The 20,416-nt window shown below is 40.3% G+C and overlaps 1 protein-coding gene across 1 annotated transcript in view; it reads right to left on the reverse strand.

The window, feature by feature from the left end:
- Positions 1-15,946, reverse strand: part of LOC138210250 (solute carrier family 12 member 2-like) — a 28,480-nt gene extending 12,534 nt beyond the window's left edge. The window contains exons 1-12 of the mRNA XM_069169302.1: positions 15,198-15,946; positions 13,017-13,142; positions 12,285-12,360; positions 11,378-11,473; positions 10,434-10,573; positions 10,232-10,342; positions 7,596-7,704; positions 7,311-7,438; positions 6,418-6,502; positions 5,618-5,766; positions 1,426-1,533; positions 61-184 (exon numbers count right to left, since the gene is read on the reverse strand). Of these exons, the coding sequence (XP_069025403.1) occupies positions 61-184; positions 1,426-1,533; positions 5,618-5,766; positions 6,418-6,502; positions 7,311-7,438; positions 7,596-7,704; positions 10,232-10,342; positions 10,434-10,573; positions 11,378-11,473; positions 12,285-12,360; positions 13,017-13,142; positions 15,198-15,650 (1,705 nt within the window). The 5' untranslated portion in view covers positions 15,651-15,946. The remainder of the gene's footprint in view (positions 1-60; positions 185-1,425; positions 1,534-5,617; positions 5,767-6,417; positions 6,503-7,310; positions 7,439-7,595; positions 7,705-10,231; positions 10,343-10,433; positions 10,574-11,377; positions 11,474-12,284; positions 12,361-13,016; positions 13,143-15,197) is intronic.
- Positions 15,947-20,416: the final 4,470 nt, after the last annotated feature.

The raw sequence follows: 20,416 nt of genomic DNA on the forward strand, positions 1-20,416 counted from the left end.
AAGACCATATATTCATTCCATCTCTTGCTTAGGACTTGAAGCTTTGGCTGTGCTGCCTACCGATCAGGATGAAGGCGAGTCCAATGCAGAAGGTCAGAACGTAACCACGGAGAGGCTCATTGTTCTTCCCGTAACCCTTCGCAAACACACTGAGCCCTGGATAGATGTTGTCCTTACAGAGGGCCTGGAATCACAGCAGCTTTTAGGAATTCTCTGATTTCAGAGAGATTTGGCTTTAAAACATGGATTTGGGTTTAATGAGTTTCATAGCCCTTGTATCCGACCTGGACGGGTTGAACTGGAACAGGCTTAGACCCTCCTGCATGATTTTGACCAATGATAATGTTGAGTGGAAAATTTCACTGTTGTTTTTGGAAATAGTTTAACCAAAAACAAGATTCTGTCCACTTACTGGCTTTTTCCAGTGCCCTCAACAGCATGCTATGGTCTTAAGTCCATGAAAAGATATGCTCAGTTGTCAGGTTCCATACTTAACTCCCATGATGACAACTGTACCTCATCAAACCATAACATACATCCAATTTACATGGAATAATTTGCCTTAACTTCCATGCGGTAGTTGTATTGGACCTTTTAATTGTGACAATCTCCAGGCCTTCTCATGTATTTTGCTTGCAAAGTTGAGACCGAAAGTTCTTCTGAAATTAGGCTCCTGTTCACATTGTGTTTGCCAATTACTGTTTTTTGGTGATGCATCTTTGACTTACAGCTATCACCAAATCACTATTGTACTTGAGATATGATGAAATAACATAAACCCGGAAATCCACTGGTATTCAACACACGCTATTCCAAAAAAATACAAATCCCGGGTTCCAAATGACATACTTCCTTTAGTACACCAACAAATAGTGCTCTTCCATGTGAGGACTCTTGCTTGTGTAGTACTTGTAATAACTGCAGCTTTAATTATTTTACCCAGAAATCAATGTGTTTTTGTGCCTTCTGTTGAACACACTCAATAAACACACTGATTCTTCTGTCCGGCAGCAGCAGTGAAAAGGAAACACTTTTGTGTGGTGTTCAAGAACACCTGCAGCTTCCTCAGACGCCTTCATTTGAACACTCTTCATGCTGGTGGCCCCGCCCCCTTCCTCTACGGAGCCAAGATCGTAACCGTTAAGGGTGGAAAGTGTCCGATTTTTCTCACCTCTTTTTTGGACTGTTTTGAGTGCATCATCCTGGTACTTGTAGTGCACTGTATGTTTCTGTGCTTGACAGTGTGAACGCACTGATGCACTTAAAACAGTGAGCGTTAGTACACAAGTACACCATTTGGAACACAGCAAAAGCCATGGCGGCAGTTTGTCAAGGATCTTTAAGGCAATCAGGAGCAGTCAGATTTACCAAAACCCCCCAAAAAACAGCTGAAAGAGTAATGAAATAAAAGAGTTGGTTCCTGACCTGGAAGACTTTGGGTGCGCTGACCAGCGAGGCCAGAGCCGAGGACAGAGTGGCCGAGAAGATTCCCGCAGTGATCAGAGGGCCGAAGCCCGACACCAGACTCATCACCTGGATGACACACAGACACCTTTAGCGTCACAATGACCAATAAGAACACATTAAAAGACTGCAAACAAGTATGACATCACATGGTGAAAAGGAGAAGTATATGCCTTTTGGATGCCAAGACATGACTGCTTCTGGGATTTTTGGGGCGGAGTGCATCCTCGGGTTTGCCGGTCGTAACATTTTATCACCTGTTTACCGTCATTAGATATTCGGTGTAAGGAGTACTCACTAGCAGATAGTCAACAGTGTCCTTTTTTTTGTTTTCCCGACACCGTCGTTGAAGACACTGTAAATATGTGTCAGCTGAAGCACATTCTGAAGCATAAGAATTCACTGCGGTAAATGGTGATGCAAACTGAGTTAACCCTTTCCCTGCTGGTGGTCTCAGTACCAGGACCTGTCTCTATCTGTTATAAAACCACCACCACCACTAAAGGTGGCCGTGCCTGGCACATTCAGCGTAAAGGCCATCTCGGACCACTATGACTTAAATGGATCGAGCTTTGTTGCGCTTCATTTCTGATGCAGCTCTTTTTTTTAGTTGCAGTTGAGAATTCAGCTTCAATAAGATCAGTACCACTGACTCGTTGTTATAAGGATGGGATTTACTCACTAATTTACAGTTTGGATTAGGAGGAAGTAAGAATGCCAGAGTTTTCAGATGTCACTCTGACCTTGTTTTGAGATATTGTATTTTAAAATTCTTCCAAATGTCAAATCCATAGAGCCTAAAGTTGTTTATATTGGACTTGTAGAGGAGGTTTTTTTTAAGTGGAAAAAGTTGGAGGTTGCCTCATACAGGAAGCTGCTCTGATACAAATCCTGAGAAGTAACAGTTTAAGGGAATTTGGGGTGTTTTCGTCTAATTCTGTGTGTGTTCTACCCCCCTCAGTGTTTTCAAAGCGCAGCAGCAGGTCCAGCATCCCGACCACATGCAGCCATTAAATATATTATTGAATGAATCAAGCGCCAAGCCTGAAACTCTCATCCCTTACTCACCTACGGACATCATGATGCTGGTAATTTGGTAGCCATGTAGCCTAAAGAAGCTCATGAATTCTGTGTAGAGATCTGATTGTGTATCTTTCAGCTGCTGAGTTAAAGGTGTTTCCTCCTTTAGTTCTTCACACTCTGTGACACTGTTTGCATTCAATGTTTGAAACATGTTGCTGGCATCAAATTCAAAATGAGCATATATTTTTCATCGAAAAATAAAATGTCTTAGTTTTTGTCCCAGCTTTTTTTCAAATGGGGTTGTACCAATATTATGAGATGTTTCTTGGCACAAACACCCAGATCAGATTTATTCAGATCTGTTTTTCAGTTGATGCACATTTTACAGAGCAGAACTCAAAATACAGGATTCAAATGAAACAAGAGCAACTGTTTCTGTCTGTGGCGACGCACGAGATAGTGCTCTATGTCAGCGATATCAGTGTCAGTGAGCTCTGTGTGTGTGTGTGTGTGTGTGTGTGTGTGTGTGTGTGTGTGTGTGTAGGTGGACGTTGTCAATGCTCTCATTCAGCTCTGACCAGCGAGAACCTTGTGACTCAAAACAACAGTCGCTATTATCTTTGCTGCACTTTGTTTGGAAACAGCTTCATCGCACACATTGACACACACACACACACACACACACACACACACACACACACACACACACACACACACACACACACACACACACACACACACACACACACACACACACTACAACCATCTACATTACATCCATATACAGAGAAGCATAGTCAGAGCAGCAGTCTCACATGATTCACAAGCTTGTTAAGTTTTGCTGATGGTACTTACATACTTTTACTTGGGTATGGTTTTAAATGCAGCACTTTTGTTTGTAGTGACATATTTTTTGTGTTGTTTTACAACTTCTACCTCACTGAAAATACTATATAACAACCACAACTTGCCAATGTTTCTTTTTCTACAGTCATAATTTAAGTAAATTATTTGTTAATCAGAATGCAAATGAAGTGTGGAAAAAAACAGCAAAAGGATTAAAATGGTAAATAGTAACACATAAGTTGTATCTCTAAAGAGTTGGTGGTGTGTGAGGTGTGTTAGCAGCGTAAATCAGAACGTAAAGTGTTTTTCTTATAATGCAAAGATAGTTAAATCTAATATCATGTTCAAGTTTGGAGCCTTATCAAAGTCTTTACAGTAACCATCTCTGTTTCCTTCTCTTTGGTGGCACCTACAGCAATAAGCTGTGTTTTCACCTCCCAGAGATCCAAACAGGCCCTGTGTTCTAATATCCATACTACCAAACTACTTACTATATCAGAAAAATATTTAGTATGTCCCAATACATAGTATGTATTGCCAAAAGTACCAGGATGTTCTACTACATCCGGTTGTATTTTGCCGTCAGCAGGCCAGCATGCTAATCGAGCTGTTCTGACCCAGAAGAAGAAGAAGAAGAAGAAGAAGACATTAAAAAGAAGCGTGCTGGCATCCTTTTTTTTTTTTTGGATAAAGTGGGTCAAAGTTCAAGACACATTTTTATGATGAAGTATTATGTCCCAATTGTACACATACTACATGCAACAGTACATAGCCTACATACCGTACTAAAAGTCAAAAGAAATAATATGCGATTTGGGAACGTAGACAGTGTCGCCTGTGTAATGTCAGTCAGTTGAAGAGCGAGTTGAAGAGTTGCTTCAGCTCCTTCAACCCTCTTTTCCCTGAAATGTTTCCAAAGAGACGGAGCTCCTTCACTTTGTAACAATAACATTGTGCGAGGGCTTGGATCAGTTGGCCACAGGATCTATCACCGCTGTGTAACCTCATTTAGTGATAGATTTCAACTTAACTATCATTCAAAAGAAAATTTAAGAGATTATTACTTAAAAGCAACAATAAAGGCAGCGCTCACTATCCATATAACAACACCCCTGAGCACACACACAATGCACAGACAGACAATGCCGGGAGTGTAATCTGACAGTTGTTCCTCCAGCGACTGAATGTGATCAAACTCCTGCTTTAGCGGAGCGTTCACGTGTGTGGACGATGGGAAATAGGACAGCAGTGTATCCTGACACGGCACTGTCGCCAGTGTGTAGGCTTCCATGGAAAACAATAGCTGTGGGCGTTATCCACGCACGTCACTCTGCCAGTGTATGCTGGCCTTTATGTAATACAAATTCCTGAGCTTGTCTGAGTGTTTTCAGTGAAACAAACAATGAAATGCCTCTAAATGACTTAAAAGTGAAAATTTATCAAAATACTTTCTCTTAATGAGACACCTGCTTTACTCATGTGCTGCAATTACTCAGTATTTTGTTTTAGCCAACAAGCCAGCATCTAACAAAAGCATTGAAGATTTTTTTTAGGGAGTATTGGTAAATTATTGCACCTACTGACACTTTGGATGTGAGGTTTTTAGGAGAAATCTAATTTAATTTGACCACAGGAAACAGCCTGGATTACGCTCTCCATCCCTCCCACCCTTAACTACATGGAAACTAAAGATTCATAGAGTAATGGGTAATGTAATTGACTTTTTCCTAAAATGGATTCTATGCAATTGGTATAGAAAAAGGTACAGCAAACAAATACTGCTTCCAACACCATGGATTCAGTTGGGGATTGCATGAAGAGACACAAGTCACTGAGACGTTGTGAATCCACAGGAGAACTGTGGCAACTTCTCAAAGATGCTCCCAACAACAATAGCCAAGTATGTGTGCATAACAAAGTGAAAGTGTTGCGATCAAGTGGCAGCTTTGGCCAGAAAGATGGAGGGTTGGACCTGGAACTGATTTTATATCTAAATCAGTATGATTTCTCATGCGAGACACACAGGCTGCGAGGCGCATTGCAGGTCCTGTCATTGAATTATTGAGTTTCCCTTTGTTAATGTCCATCGGTGTTAAGTGTTTGAGGTCACATATCGTACGCAGGTTGTTAACGAGGGCGCTGAAATGAAAATCGAGACGCAACACGCACATGCCACGCAGGCTCCGTGTCCAAGACCTGAGGCATTTCATCGTTCAAGGACATTTCAAGCAGTGTGCGATGCTGTCTGACACGAGCATTGGTCATTGGTTGGCTGCAGTGTTACCTGGAAGTTGTTCATCAGCCCGTACTGACACCCTCCCTCCTTGCAGATGGAGAAGTCGTAGCCCAGCGTGCAGGCGGCGTCGGTGCAGTTCACCGTGTCGCTCACCGTGTCGTTGTGATCACCAGTTGCATCTCGTACGATGCAGGCGCCTGAAGACGCACAAATCAACATCAACATTAGCAACCAGTCTCTCTCTTTGCCCTCCCTTTTTTTAATGTTACGGTAGGTTTGTGTGCTGCACCGTTAAATCATCTCCCCCTCGACCTTTTTTCACCATCATTTGTAGTTTGTTCAGTTTGATACAAAATGTAAGTGTTTACAACTTGTGTGGTCTCTGTTCTGCCAAAATCCAGTTGAGACTATCAGTCCACTTTCAAAGTGAATCTATACCTGTGATGTACAGACAACTATTTTTTTTAAATCATTTTCATACGGACAATAAAAACATTTTTATAGAATCTAAGAGCTACCAGAACGTAACAGCATTTCCATGTTAGTGAAACATAACACAACAATATTTAAAAGTTCAACCAGTAGACAATTCAGATTATGAATACTAAGTAAAATAAAGTATTTTAGATTAGACATTTTTTGAGACTCACAATCACTGAAAATCTTAGAATTATATAAATCAGTTGTTCCCTTGTGATCCATGACAATACAGAGCTGCAGGCAAAACCAAGACATTAAATATTTGAGTTTGAGAATTCACTTACATACAGCTGCAAATCTCAGAAACCTGAATTCAATTTCATATAGAGTTTCCTGATTAGTATTAAAAGTAAATATATAATATGAACCTGCAGAGAGTGCGACAGCCACGTAGGTGAGTCCTGTGATGAGAATGGCCAGCAGGGTGCCTTTAGGGATCGCTAACTGAGGGTCCTAAAGATAGATAACATGATATGATATCAGGATCAAATTTATTGTCTGCTCAAGCTTGATTTTTACAACACATCATATACAAAAGAATGCAATAGACCATTTTGCAAAAGAAAATAAAAAGCACAGAGAAAATCAGATGCAAGAAATAGGAACATTATGAGCAGCAGAAAGGATGTGAAGGCGAAGAGGGATAAAAAGAAGAGTTTACAAGTTTGTAAAATTAACTGGCCAACCAACCAACCAACCAACACGACAAGGTTAAATGTAGTAAAGCTTTCTATGTAGAGACATTTTGACCATTTTGCAGTATTTTGACTGTAAATAAAAGAGTGAGTTTTTCATAGTTCACTGACAAATAAAATGACTTGACTTCAGGCAATGTTCGTTGTCAAAAGGCCCACAAAAAAGACATTTTTGAGCCATCCAATCACATATTCTTGTAATTCAATTCACCAAAGTGTTTACAGGGCTTGGATCGTCAGATATGGAGTTGTGTGTCGTCTGCATATCAGTGGAAACAGATGCCATGTTTGGATAATAGTAATGGCAGCATGTGAACAAAATAAAAACTGTGGCCTTGGATTGAACCTTGGGGCACACCATGATAATGTTTTACTTATTCTGAACAGAACAAGAGAAAGAGGGAGCAATAAATTATTTGCCACCTCTGGAAGTCTAGTCTCCAGTCGAGAAATGTGGCACAGAGACCAACCCAACAATCCTAAAATAAATGTAAACCTGCTACACTTCTGAGATCAGCCATTACTAAAGAATGCAATCAGTGTCAGATGCAAAATGTAAAACCCACAGTGAGGTCTCCGGAGATGTTGGCTCCAGCCAGGATCCCAGTGGCTGCAGGGAAGAAAATGGCGAACACCGAGAAGAACGACTCATCCTCTCTGAAGTCTGGGCCAAAGTTCTCTAAGAAGATGGCAGCTGTCGTAGAAGGAAGTCAAAACAGAGAAGTACTGTTTGGAAGCCAGACTATTGATTTCAATTCCAACACTGCAAATGTATACATACATACATAAGACTGGCAAAAAGCAAAACCAGGGGGATTATTATTGGGTAGAGAAAAGGCACGCAGACTCACTGTGGTAACCGAAGAATCCTTTGGGCTCTTTGTTTTCTATTGGAATGAAACTTCCTATGAAGTAATTAGCAATGGCTGCCAGCAGGATGAAGAGGAGGACAATCTGAGCCTAATGGACAGAGACAGCGAGAAAAGGAATAGATGGGGAGCAGGGTATATTGAAGGAAGATTTTGTTAGATTTTCTAATCTGAATTTACCCGAGAGCAGGAATTGGAGTGGTACGCACCTGGATGCAGTTACAGCACTTGCACTTTACTCTTTGGTGTATTGTGACTTTTTCTCGTACACCAGCACTTCTCACAAGATGCCAAGTACCCTTTTATCCCTTTACTATATACGGGTGGTTGGGGGATTCATAATGGCTCTCAATTCTCGCCTGCCAGCTTTTTTCTGTCGGCTGCTTGTCTAACTAACATTAGACCATGTGTCAGACCATGACACAGCAGAGCTTTGAAAGTCAAACGCTTCCCAACCAGCGAGCTAACATTAATAACAATCCTAGCAGAAGATCCTGTTGATGTAAAGTCAGCATCAGCAAAAGCACCAAACAATTCAGTTTAACCCCAAAACATACACAGCAAATTCACAACTTTGGAATAAACTCTCTGAGTTCAAATCAACTCTATTTGCTTTGTTACATGTGAGACCATCAAATTCACTCTCAAGCACGGTAGAAGAAACTCTTTGCTAGGAGTTGATTTTTAAGACTTTTCAGGAGTTGAACCTTTGAGAGTTAAAACTCGACTCCCATGAAGAGTAAATTTTACTTTAACCCTGAGTTGTTTGAATATGAAATCTTTCACAGTGTTAACAGTCAACATTTAAAAGACTGAATTATCTGACATTCATGGAGTTAAAAGTTCATCACACTATATAAAGGTCTCAGGTAATACTGACTACAAGATTACAACATATTTACCACAGATTCATATTTAACAACTATATGCAGTGTGCAACAATTAATGCTGCATAAAAACTTTATGTAACAAATTGCAAACTATGCAATGTTTTCACCAAGTGATTACTTTTAAAGCCGTGATTGCTATATATGTTACATTCCTACCTTGTACACTTATGGTTTTGAATGATAGCCCCGTTTTATTTATCATTATGACTTCATTGAAATATTAATAAACAGCATGTTTTAACAAAACTAAATGTAATTTCTGCCATTCACTTGGATTTAATTTGGTTGCTTTATTCTTAAAAGTTACAAAGGAATAACTAAGGCATGCTGGGAAATGCTAATACGGTAATAAAGCTGTGCAGTAAACACTGTTGAATGATGCTCCTCAACACTCAGCGAATGAACCCCAGAATATTACCCCACCAGAGATTAATACTGAACACAAGCTGGAGTCTAATTTAGAAAATAAACTCCCAAAATCAAACTCTTTGTTGAACTGCAGGATATTTCACTCCAGAAATTTGCTGTGTATCTGTGCAATTTCTGTAAATATATGAACATCGTATTCATTATTATATTATTATTGAATTTATGCTACCACCAAATATTCAATCACATCTTAATTTTCTGCTGTTCATATCAATTTCGGTCATCTTCCGCTGGAGTTCAAGGTGAAGTCACCATTGTTCGGCTGAATGCTGCAACTTCCTGTATCCATTCCAACTTAAAATCCATCGTTTGAAGATCTACCGTTAAATACATTGTCCAGGGCAAAGCTTCATGATTTGCTGTCACCAGTCGATACACACACTGACGTCAATAAGTAGAGTGCTGGCACTTATTTCCCCCCCCTTCAAGCACTGGATGGCCCCATCAGCCTACCAGCTAGAGCATTTGCACATATGTTTGAATCTGGGGTGGTAGATTGAGGTGGTACATCCAGAAAAACCCGGTTGTACTAAGAGTTTTCATTGGGTGATCCCCAGCAAGTTAGGAAATTGCGAATAATATTTCAATTTTTAAAACCTAGCTGATGTTTGATGAGCTTAAACCAGTATATTTGGACAAGAATATCAACAAAACTGTGAAGCTCGAGTTAAATCCATTATAACTGTTTGCAATGACAATTTTGATGTGTTGATGTTTGGTGAATATATTGTTTTAAAGACAAAATGATCTAAGTTTAGTATGGTGCTAACTTTTGCCAATTAGCACTAGATAAAAACTACAAAGTCTGATGGAGATGTTATTTGTTTTGCAGATATTTGGTCATAAACCCAAGCATTGGACACATTTTCAATTTGACCTGATGATGCCACAAGAGGAAAGCTTAACAGATATTAAAAATATTCATGATGGAACACATTTTATCCACTCGGATTAATGAATATGTAGACAACATTTCCTCAAAATAGTTCTAATAGTTGTCGAGATATTCTAATCTAGTCTAGTCTAGTGTTTGACCAATTAATTAACATCGAGAGGCATAACAGCTAAAGACAAAACCTGGTAAAAAAAAAATTTACTTTTCTAATTTATAATTTTCATTACATTGCAGATACACAGGTGTGAAGTTTTCCAATCAGAAATGCAGGACAGGAGTTGAAAGGTCTGTCAAATGAACTTCAGCAAGCTGGGTGAGTCACAGCAGCAAGGGGAAATGCTTCATTAGAAGCTTCAGGCTTACAATCATTTACACTGTGGTCAATGCTTGATTCACAGTCCTACCTTGGCTTCCCACTCCATCCCAGCGACAGAGATTCCCAGCAGCAAGAACACGGTCAGAGTTCCGACGATACGAATATCATTTAGCTCGTCAGTCATCAGGGCATCGACATCCTGCAACCAATAAACACATCAAGATCAATATGAGAGTCCATTATCATCAGACAGAAATATGTTTGAATAATTATACCAAAGCATTTCTTACACTGAGTAACTCGACAACGGTCTCAGCAAAGCCTACAACGTACATGGCGACGGCCACAGCATTGGCGAAGGCAAAGATGAGACCGATAGAGCCTCCGAACTCAGGCCCGAGACTCCTGGAGATCAGATAGTACGCCCCTCCTGGACACCGAGGTTTTCAATCATCATGTCAGCCTCATCGAAAGTGAATTGATGTCATTTGGTCTTGCTAGACCTAAATTCACTGTGTGAATAAATGGGTCTGGCTACACTCCATAGGGAATCGCTTCGAGTCGTTGCATCCTAGTGGGCGCAGACCTCAGGTTTATTTTGAAACTATTTGACCAGCTTATGACCAATTGGCATTGACCACCATATGTGGCAGAACTTCTCCACCGCTGAAACTACATTTAGAAAAAAATGACTTTAACATCATTGCACATTGCACATCCATGGACATTAAACACCGATTGGTCCACCTTCAGAGGGTGGACCAATCTGTTAATGTAAACAGAGTTTCCAAACTATAATCACAACAACAAAAACTAAAGCTGTCTATCAATAGTGTTGCAGAGACAGGCTAAGAAGTTACCTGTGCTGCGGCAGACAAGTTCATTAATGTTACCAGCTTCAGAAATCAACAATTAACGCACGTCAGATTAGAGCCCAAATCAATCCTTCTCAGATTTCAACATTACACATCTATACTTTTGGGAGGAGATTGTATGAATCCAGCCTTTGTGGTGGAACTGATGCTAAAAAAACACTACTGAGGGAAACAAACGGTCTCAGATTGAAGAATTTTTTGGTTTACTCCAATATTCCATATTTTTGTTAATAAATGAAAATAAATAAAAACACTTGAAATTCCTAAAAGCAAGCTTACAGACCTTCTTTATAAAAAGTGGGACTAACCAGGTGACATTTTGAAAAAAATAAGAAGTGTATGTGCGGTGGGTGTCTCACCTCCTCGTACAAAGCCATTAGTTGTTATAGCAGAGGTAGACAGGCCAGTGATGGTGGTGACCACAGTGGCCATCAGAATGATCGCAATGGTCAGTCCTGTGTTATAAAAAAACAAGAAAAATCTGTGAAGTTACAGATGAGTGAGATATCATCTACCGTGTTACACAAATTTACCAAAAAAGGTGTCAAGTGTCCATAAATTGATGTGTGTTCAGGCTGAGTGCAAAGTGAATTTTTGGGGCAGCGCAGTTCGCCCCACAACAAACTGAAAACATGTGCACATGTGCAAAACAGGGCTTTTCTTATTGTTTTATTATTCCAGTTTATGAACACTCAGAGGTAAGGTGGAAAAACTGGATTTAATAAGCTTTGCATATCATTGTGCTTATATTGCTAGCTACCTACTGCTACCACCTGCCAAGTTTGTACACTGGGTATTTGTGACCAGTGAACAGTTTTAAAGTATGCAAAAAGTAAAATTGGCATAAACAACTGAAGAACATTTGCTTCGCTGCTTACCTATACAGTGCTGTGTAAGTACTGTGCAAGAGGTTTAGGCACTTTAGATTTTCAGATTCTCATCCATCATCTACAGCCACAATAACAACAAAAGGTTCTGCAATAGATGGTCTGACCTCCACAGCCAGTCTGGGATTATATGAAAGACAGAAAACTGGCTACGTTGTAAATCCACAGAAAACTTGTGCCAAGTTCTTCAAGATGCTTAGAGTAACTCACCTGCTAAGTACCTCGAAAAACTGATTTAAAGGCAACCAGGGCTGTCACTAAATATTGATTTGATTTTTTTCCCCTGTTTGATGCACATTGCGGGATTTTGATGAAATGAACTTTTAAAGTGCCTAAAACCTTCAGACAGTATTGTATCCTCTGACTGAGTTTTACTTACCGATTCCCGCCTGTCCAACAATCCAGGACATTCTGATGAAGAGCATCACACCCCAGATATTCAGCATGCAGCGAATCTGCAACACACACACACAGTCAACACCGTGGGGACCGTAGACTGGATATAAAGATGGACAACATGACAGCTTAGCAGAAGTGAAGCCAAAATATTTCAGAAAAGGTGCACTGCGATCTTACACTAGTGAGGTCATTTTACAACCAGTAGTGACCGGTGGGTGCAAAGTCCAAAACAATCCAGATTGCAGCAGCTGGTCTACATGATGTTCAAGAGTTGTGTTCAGTGCTCACATGCGGGCAGGAGGCAGGACCTTATAAACACATTGCACAGATTCTGGTTGCACATCACGTCCCCAGTGTAAGATACCATGCTTCACTTTTAAACAGTGGGAGTAAGTGGTGACTCGTCTTCCATCTTTACATATGGTCTATGGTGGGGACCCGCATTTTGAAGGAGAATCCCCTAAATCTGTTATTTAAGTGTACTCTAGATTCCTCTTCTAGCTATCCAACCTTAGTGGCTGTAACAGAAAAAATATTTGTGAGCAAGATACCAAGATTATTTATTTGACTGAATGAGGACTTTCACTCTTGTGTGCCGTTAAATTATGAAAATAATCTCTGGTTTTTCAAAACAGAGTTTGATTTAAATAGCACATCACAATTATATAAGCAGATTGCGTCTTTAGCTTCCATCCATGCCGGAAACACTCACCAGGACTCCTTTGACCCAACCAAACTTGACACTTCCTCCTTTGCCCTCCTTGGCTGCTAAGGCCGCCGCCGCCTCCTCAGCGGCTGATGGCTCTTCTCCATTGGCCAAACCGTCCTCAAAGTTTTCCTGACAATCAATTAAAGCCACAATAAAAAGGTTAAGATAAAACAATAAATAGGGTAGAAGGACAAAGTGGATCAGAGCTGGACGTCCTTCATTGGGTTCTAAAGCCTGATGCCCGGAACACGTTTCAAATAAATTGGGACTGTGGCACGTTTACCACTGTGTTGCATCACCTCTTCTTCAAACAACACTCTGAAAATGTCTGGGAACTCATGAGGCCAGTTGATGGAGTTTTGAAAGTGAAATGTTGTCCCACTCTTGCCTGATGTAAGATTTCTCAGCAGTTCAACATCTCCATTGTCATATTTGCTGTTTCATGATGTGCCAAATTCTTTAAATGGATGACAGGTTTGGCAGTCTACTATGGAGCCATGCTGTTGCAATATGTGCAGAAGATTTTGTCTGGATGGCAGCATATGTTGCTCCAAAACCTGTATATATTGTTCAGCATTAATGTTTCCTTCCCAGATGTGCAAGCTACCCATGCCATGTTCACTTATGCATCCCTGTTCTGTCGGAAGCTGGCTTTTCAACTGTGCGCTGATAACAAGCTGGGTTGTCCCTCTCCTCTTTAATGTCAAATTTGGATTTGTCAGAAAACAGGACAGTTTTCCACTGTAACTTAGTCCAACTTAAATGAGCTCAGGCCCAGAGAAGGAGCCTGTGTTTCTGGATCATGTTTATATCTGGTTTCTTCTTTGCATGGCAGTTTCAATCTGCATTTTTGGATGCAGCGTTGAACTGTGTTCACAATGGTTTTCAGAAGTGTTCCTTTGCCCACTCCAGAATTGTGTTTATTCTTAATGCAGTGCCATCCGAGGGCCCGCCGATCCCGGTCATACAATATTGGCTTTCGGCCTTGTCCCTTGCAGAAATTTCTCCAGATTCTCTGTATATCTTTTATGATTTAATTTATCATAGATTATGAAATTATTCACAATTTTACATTGAGGAACATTATTTATTGTCTGTCCATGCAGTCTTTCACAGAGTGATTAACCCCTCCCCATCTTGACTATCTCTGAAATGCTCCTTTTATACCCAATCATTGATCTGTTGCCAGTTAACCTAATTACTTGTGAGATGTTCCACCAGGGGTTTTATTAAGCATTACACAACTTTTCCAGTCTTTGGTTGACCCTGTCCCAACTTTTTTTTTTATTTTTTTAGACATGTTGCCATCATCAAATTCAAATGAGCATATATTTTTTCATAAAACAATAAAATGTCTCAGTTTCAACATTTGATATGCTGTCTTTGGTCTGTTTCAATTAAATACGGGTTTACATTATTTGCAAATAATTGCATTCTGTTTTTATTTACATTTTACACAGCAAGGTTGTACTTTCTTTTTGCATTTTTAGCAAAAATGTAAAGAATTTGTATGGTACCACCAACTCAAATGTTAAAATTTGCTAGTTTTCTAATATTTTGTTCAACATCTGAAAGTTGTTGTCTAAATCAGACAAAACTTGGCCAAATAAAAAAAGTTGATGGAGCAAACAATTGATTGATATTCAGTGAAGCTGGGGCTTTTAGGTGCACTGGATGTCTGGGGTCACTGGGCAGCAGCATGCTTGGCTTACGTGCTCACTGTACAATGAAGGTTATCTTGCATAGAGTCGGTGCATAACTGCAGCGTCACAACAGGCAGCATTAAGCGGAGGGAAGAGTGAGGGGAGTCTTTTCTGTTTACAGAAATATAACTGATTTCGGTCAGGTGGACAAGAAGGAAGTGATAACTTCATATTAACATATGCAGTACTCAAAAAACTTTTATATTCTAAGAATGTATCTTAACGATTACAATGTTACTTAGATTGTGCTGATTACGAACTACTTCTAATCTAACTCGTATTTTCTTGAGAATACTTATAAAATTAGGATTTGGGGATTTACATGTTGGGTTATTGATGGGTTTTCAAAGTGCGGCAGTGCATTTAGTAAAATAAGCAGCTAAAAGTTCTGAATACTTCGACCTAATGTTCCCATTGGTGCGTTAAACTTTTGCTCTCTTATCTAGCGTTAAGTAACTTAAAGGGAAGACCGTGTTATTACTTTATCGAGTTCATCATGCAACTCTGCCAGCGATGGTCTGGACATCTTCTCCCCGAAAGGCGCAGCAGTTTGCCGGTAGAACTCAATGTTGGGCACGGCGTCGATGGTGTTGTGTCCGAAGGTCCTCATGTAGTAGGTGTTGGAGTGGGAGTCGGAGATGTGCGTGTGCCCCGTGCCGGTTGAATGGAGGCTGACGGAGTCGCTCTTCCCAGTATCCGGCTCGTGGAAGACATCGGGTGGGAGCCCAATGTCCCCCGCGCCGCCCGAATCCATGAACCCCACCACCTTGAACCGGCCTTTGGAATCCTCAGGAGGCCTCGATCCATCGCTGGAGCCCGGGGCAGGTGCTGGAGGTTGGCCGGGCGCTGCAGATGATGCCTCCGTCACCACATCCACCTGGAAGCGGCTCTGAGTGGAGTCCTCGCTCTTCAGAGAAGGTTTTTGTCCCGACATACCCGATAAAACCAGTGCCAATGATGCACCGAGAGATAATCGGTTATCGTGTAAAAAGCACTTGATCCAAAACCACGGAATTTATTTGCAAAGAGTCAGAGCGGACGGACACACAGAGAGATAAATCATAAAACTGGAGTCCAAAATAAACATTTAAATGTAAAAGTTACAAACAGCCATTTACTCCTCTCCGTCCTCTGGGTACGGAATGCGCCAGGACGCACGGGGAAGATCAGTGCATATCGTGCGTAAAGGCAACCAAGTCTCTCTATTTCCCTCTGTGTCTGTCTCTGTTTCACCACACACGCATTTAAGGTGTGTATGCGTCTGTGTCTGTGCTTGTGTGTGTGTTAGCATTAAACAAAGACATCTGTCATGAGTGCTGGGGACACACTGAGACATTCACACAGAGGCCAAGATACGCACGAAGGGAGGCAGCAGCAGCATTAGCATAGGGAACAACAGCTGCTTTCTCTGTCACAGCTCTTGATGCTGAAGCCAATCACGGAACAATACAAGGGCACAATGACAGGAACAAGTTGGACCAATTTAACAGATTTATCTTTTTTCAACTTACTATTTGAAATTCCGTTTTTACAGTTAGAGGCAAAACGTCTTCATCACTAATTCACAAGTTCTAAACTTTATTAAAAACAACGAGGCACACCATGGACCGTGTTAATAATGCTGATAATCCTGACAATAGAGATGGTTTATGTTGTGTTATGTCAACTTGTAGCTGTAGTGGCATGCATTCCATTCTGTCCCTGCTGGTGCTGTTTGTGGTGCTGAAGGAAGCGCCTGGTGATGAGGACCACTGTGAGGAGTAACTTTTCAAAACACTGACCCCGTGTGGTGAAAATTATAATATTGAATCAGAGCAACCTATTTTAAGCTGTCCTGATCAATAATGTCTGATGTGATGGAATGCCTGTGTGTTTATGCTGCAAACCAATTTCCCCACGGGGACAAACAAAGTTTCTATTATATATATATATATATATATATATTCTATCTGCAGTGTGCACTGACCTCACAGAACAACACTGACTCAAAGAAACTTAAAATTTGGATTGGGAAAAACATTTTTGAGAAGTCAATCCTTAAATTGAAAGTCATTTAAAAGTTAATTATTTTTAATAGACTACCTATAAAACACTACAAAAATAATACAATTTAACAGTATAAAGCTCAGATGATACATGCCCATATTAATTTCTGCGACATGTTGCAAAGCCTGTTTCTTTCAAGCAGTAGGAAATTGGAAGGAGGATGCCGTCCATCTGTTTAGCATGTGTCGAGTCGGTCTGACTTTATGATCCATTTTTTGAATGAGATTTGTGTAAGTTTGAATGAATGGCCCACACCGTGGCTCTGAAATAAATAAGAAAGGGTAAAGCAGCTTTTTGATACTGGCAACATCCTGAAACATTCCAAAATAGGCTTACCCCCAACTTTTGCAAAGGGTTTGCGAGTCCTATTTGCAGTGTTATTCCTTAGTTAAAGATAGCCCTGGGCTTAGAACAAGCCTATACCTGTGTATTGTTAAATGTGTTGCTGTCTGTGGTGCTGAAGTAGCAGTTGGATTTTTTTTAATTGTGCCCTATACTCCCCTGTGTAATTTACATTTTGGAGCAATAATATTTTGGATTATAAATTCTCAGTTGGAGTAGTGTCACCTTTATTTTCTATAATATTGCTTTATTATCTCAGTGATCATTAAATAGAGCTATTAAGTCATTATTAAGGTTAATGTAACCCAGGAAGAAATGAACCACCACTGACGCTCAGTTGCAAGAATTAGGCATACATTATTATTATGAGAGAATTATTTTAGGCCCGTGGGATAATTCTATAGTCTTTGCTGCACAAAACCATGAGGAACTTAGGTGCTGATTTTAATCAAGCAGGGTGGTATCTGTTGCAGAACCGAACCGGATCTAGAACCACAACATTTCTGGTGGAAAAGCAGTGATAGCTATTTTTTCGCATATTGGAAAGTAATGAAAAATCCAAATGCAAATATTAATTGCATATCATGTGCAAGAAATATCTTGCTGCAAAAATAATATTGAATACACAGCTGTGATGAAAGTCAGAGGATAAAGCCGATAGTTTATTGGTATTTTTGTGATCTGTTCTCAGGTTTGGTAGAGTCGTCTGGTCCTCACCACAGAGCTGTTGTACCTGCAAGAAAACAGCCGCTAGTGCTTCATTTTGTTTTAAGCAAATTATTGTAAAATATCTGCAAAAAAGTATTCAAATCAACTTTTCTGACTGCGGCATCAGTCTCTGAGGTGTTTTACCTGGACAAGTGGGAGGTGTGATGAGCCATCAGTCCAACCTGGCTGAGAGGAGATGAGGAGGATGACGAGGTGGAGCTATGGGTGGAGTCCTGACTGTGGCAGAGACGCTCCCGACCACATAAACACAAAGACTCCTCCAGAGGAACCACAGGGATCCCTGCCAGAGCTGCGTTCTGACACACACACACACACACACACACACACACACACACACACACACACACACACACACACACACACACACAGTGAATATGACCGGACAGTCTGCAGGGTTCTAGACAGTTCGTTTTCTCCATTGGTACCTTCATCAGGAGCCTTTGGTTCTTCATGTCCTGTTTCCATGGCATCACATACAGTTTGGGTATCATGGGATGTCGGGCTGAGAACGTTGGGATGTGGGAGCAGGATTGTCTGGAGAGAATATGAGTCAGTTTTCCGGCAGTGTGGACCAGGATTTGGTTGCCTGGTGTTGCCAGACCCAAATTCACCGTTTTAATATAAATGTCTTCGTACACTCCGTAAATAATGATTTGTTGTTGTCACATCCTACTGGGCGTAGACCTCAGATTCATTTTGAAATGACTGGAGCAGCTTTAACCAATAGTAGGGGTGTCCAAACTTTTTTCAAAGAGGTCCAGATTTGATAATGTGAAAATGCCCAAGGGCCAACAGTCCCTCCTGACAATTTTGTAACCGTAAAACTTACATACAAATGCACCGTTCTATAACAGTTTTATTTGCAATGACACGACAATTGTCATTTCTTTATATGACAGAGACTTTATACACATGAGGACAATTGGACGCAGGCCGAAACAATCAGGGCGGGGCAAGACAATCACAAAGGTGGGAAATCATGAGGGACCGGAAGTGACGTCATCTGAAATGAAACAAGAGGTAAGTACAAAATAAAACAGGAAAATGGAACCAGAATAATGCAAAATAAGGGAAAAGCAACTTTAAACGACAGGACGATATGTAACACGATACCCCTGACGGCCACTGCAGCTGTGGCTAAACCCAACGGCCATACTTAAAGTCCTCATCTGGCTAAAATAGGGCTTAATGACCCCTGATTCAACTGTGAGCATCTGGATTAAAAAATTACAATCGTATTTCTTGTTGTATTGGGACTATTCATTATTATTTTTTGTGTCATCAAACGGATATATATATATATATATATATATATATACTTCTATACTGAAAATATTGCACGTTTGGGTTAAAAAGTGTCAACTAGCGTTCCAACTAACTTATAAATAACTTACAGGAACATGGCCCCCAAGAGGATGTCCTTTTTGTTTTGGAGGGATCTCCATTACACATACCTTGTCCTCTATGTGCTCCATAGAGAAGCGCTGTGCATTTCAGCAGAAAGCGAATTCAACGAGTTTAGTTTCAGCTGGCCGTGTGATCGAAGCAAAAAAATAAAAATCTTAGAGCTGGGCAGAGAAACACAAGTCTAAAAAAAAAGACAGGAGAGACTGACATGGAGATTTGTTCACAGATAAAATGTGACAGAATTCATGTCTTGAATGATGGTTTGTTTTTTTGCTGGCTGCCATTCAACATTAAAAAGCTTTTGGAGCATTTTGTTTTTTTTTATTCTGGAGCTAATCTTTAGATACTATGAGGCCAAGATTGACACAATAAGCCTTGCAATCAATATATTATGCTTTTGTTTCGGCAAACATAGTGAAAACAAAATAATGCGAGATTGCTCACGCTGCTCGTGCAAAACCTTGTTTTCTACACAAATGTGTCCTTTTTGAAATGTGCGCTAAACAAGACAACATGATTCTGTATGGACGTCATCATCACACACTGTACAGTATGAGGTCAGGTGTTGGCATTTGTGGCATGTTCAGGTAGTTGAATAACATATTTTTCTGGGTCAGGCGTGGCTGGTTCTCCTACCGGATGGGGTGGATGTTGGTTTTAAAAAATCTTGATCATCACTATTGTGCATCTACAAGGTGGCTGATAGACAGAGGATAAAAAAAAAAACATACTCATATCACCTTTTTTGTTATCGATGTGTTTATTTCTCTCACCCTCACTCTTTTCAGCTTCTGGAGCTTCAATGTTTTCCCGATAACTTAAGTTCATGTAATTTATGCTGTATATTTGGGCTTTGAAGCACTGGTTGAAACCAGTTTACTAAAAACTGCAGTGAATACTGTAATTAACCTTCCCATTAGCATTTTAAGTTAAACAAAATAATGATAAAACATATCTCCATATCTCCAAAGCTCATTATGTCTCTTCCAACCTACTCCTACAGACAAAGATATTGGTTGAAACCTGGGTTTGGTTACATTTTATAAAAGTTAACATTTCCTATTTGTTCTGAAGATCTAAAAAGGTTTTCCAGGTTGAAGAGATTCACAACCACTTGATAAAAACTATGACGACAGTGTCATAAAGAGCTCTATTCAATTTTTTTTACATCCCATC

Source organism: Embiotoca jacksoni, unplaced genomic scaffold (genome assembly GCF_022577435.1).
Source record: "Embiotoca jacksoni isolate LCO1_2020_lvr unplaced genomic scaffold, fEmbJac1.0.p SCAF_44, whole genome shotgun sequence".
NCBI classification, from domain to species: domain Eukaryota; kingdom Metazoa; phylum Chordata; class Actinopteri; family Embiotocidae; genus Embiotoca; species Embiotoca jacksoni.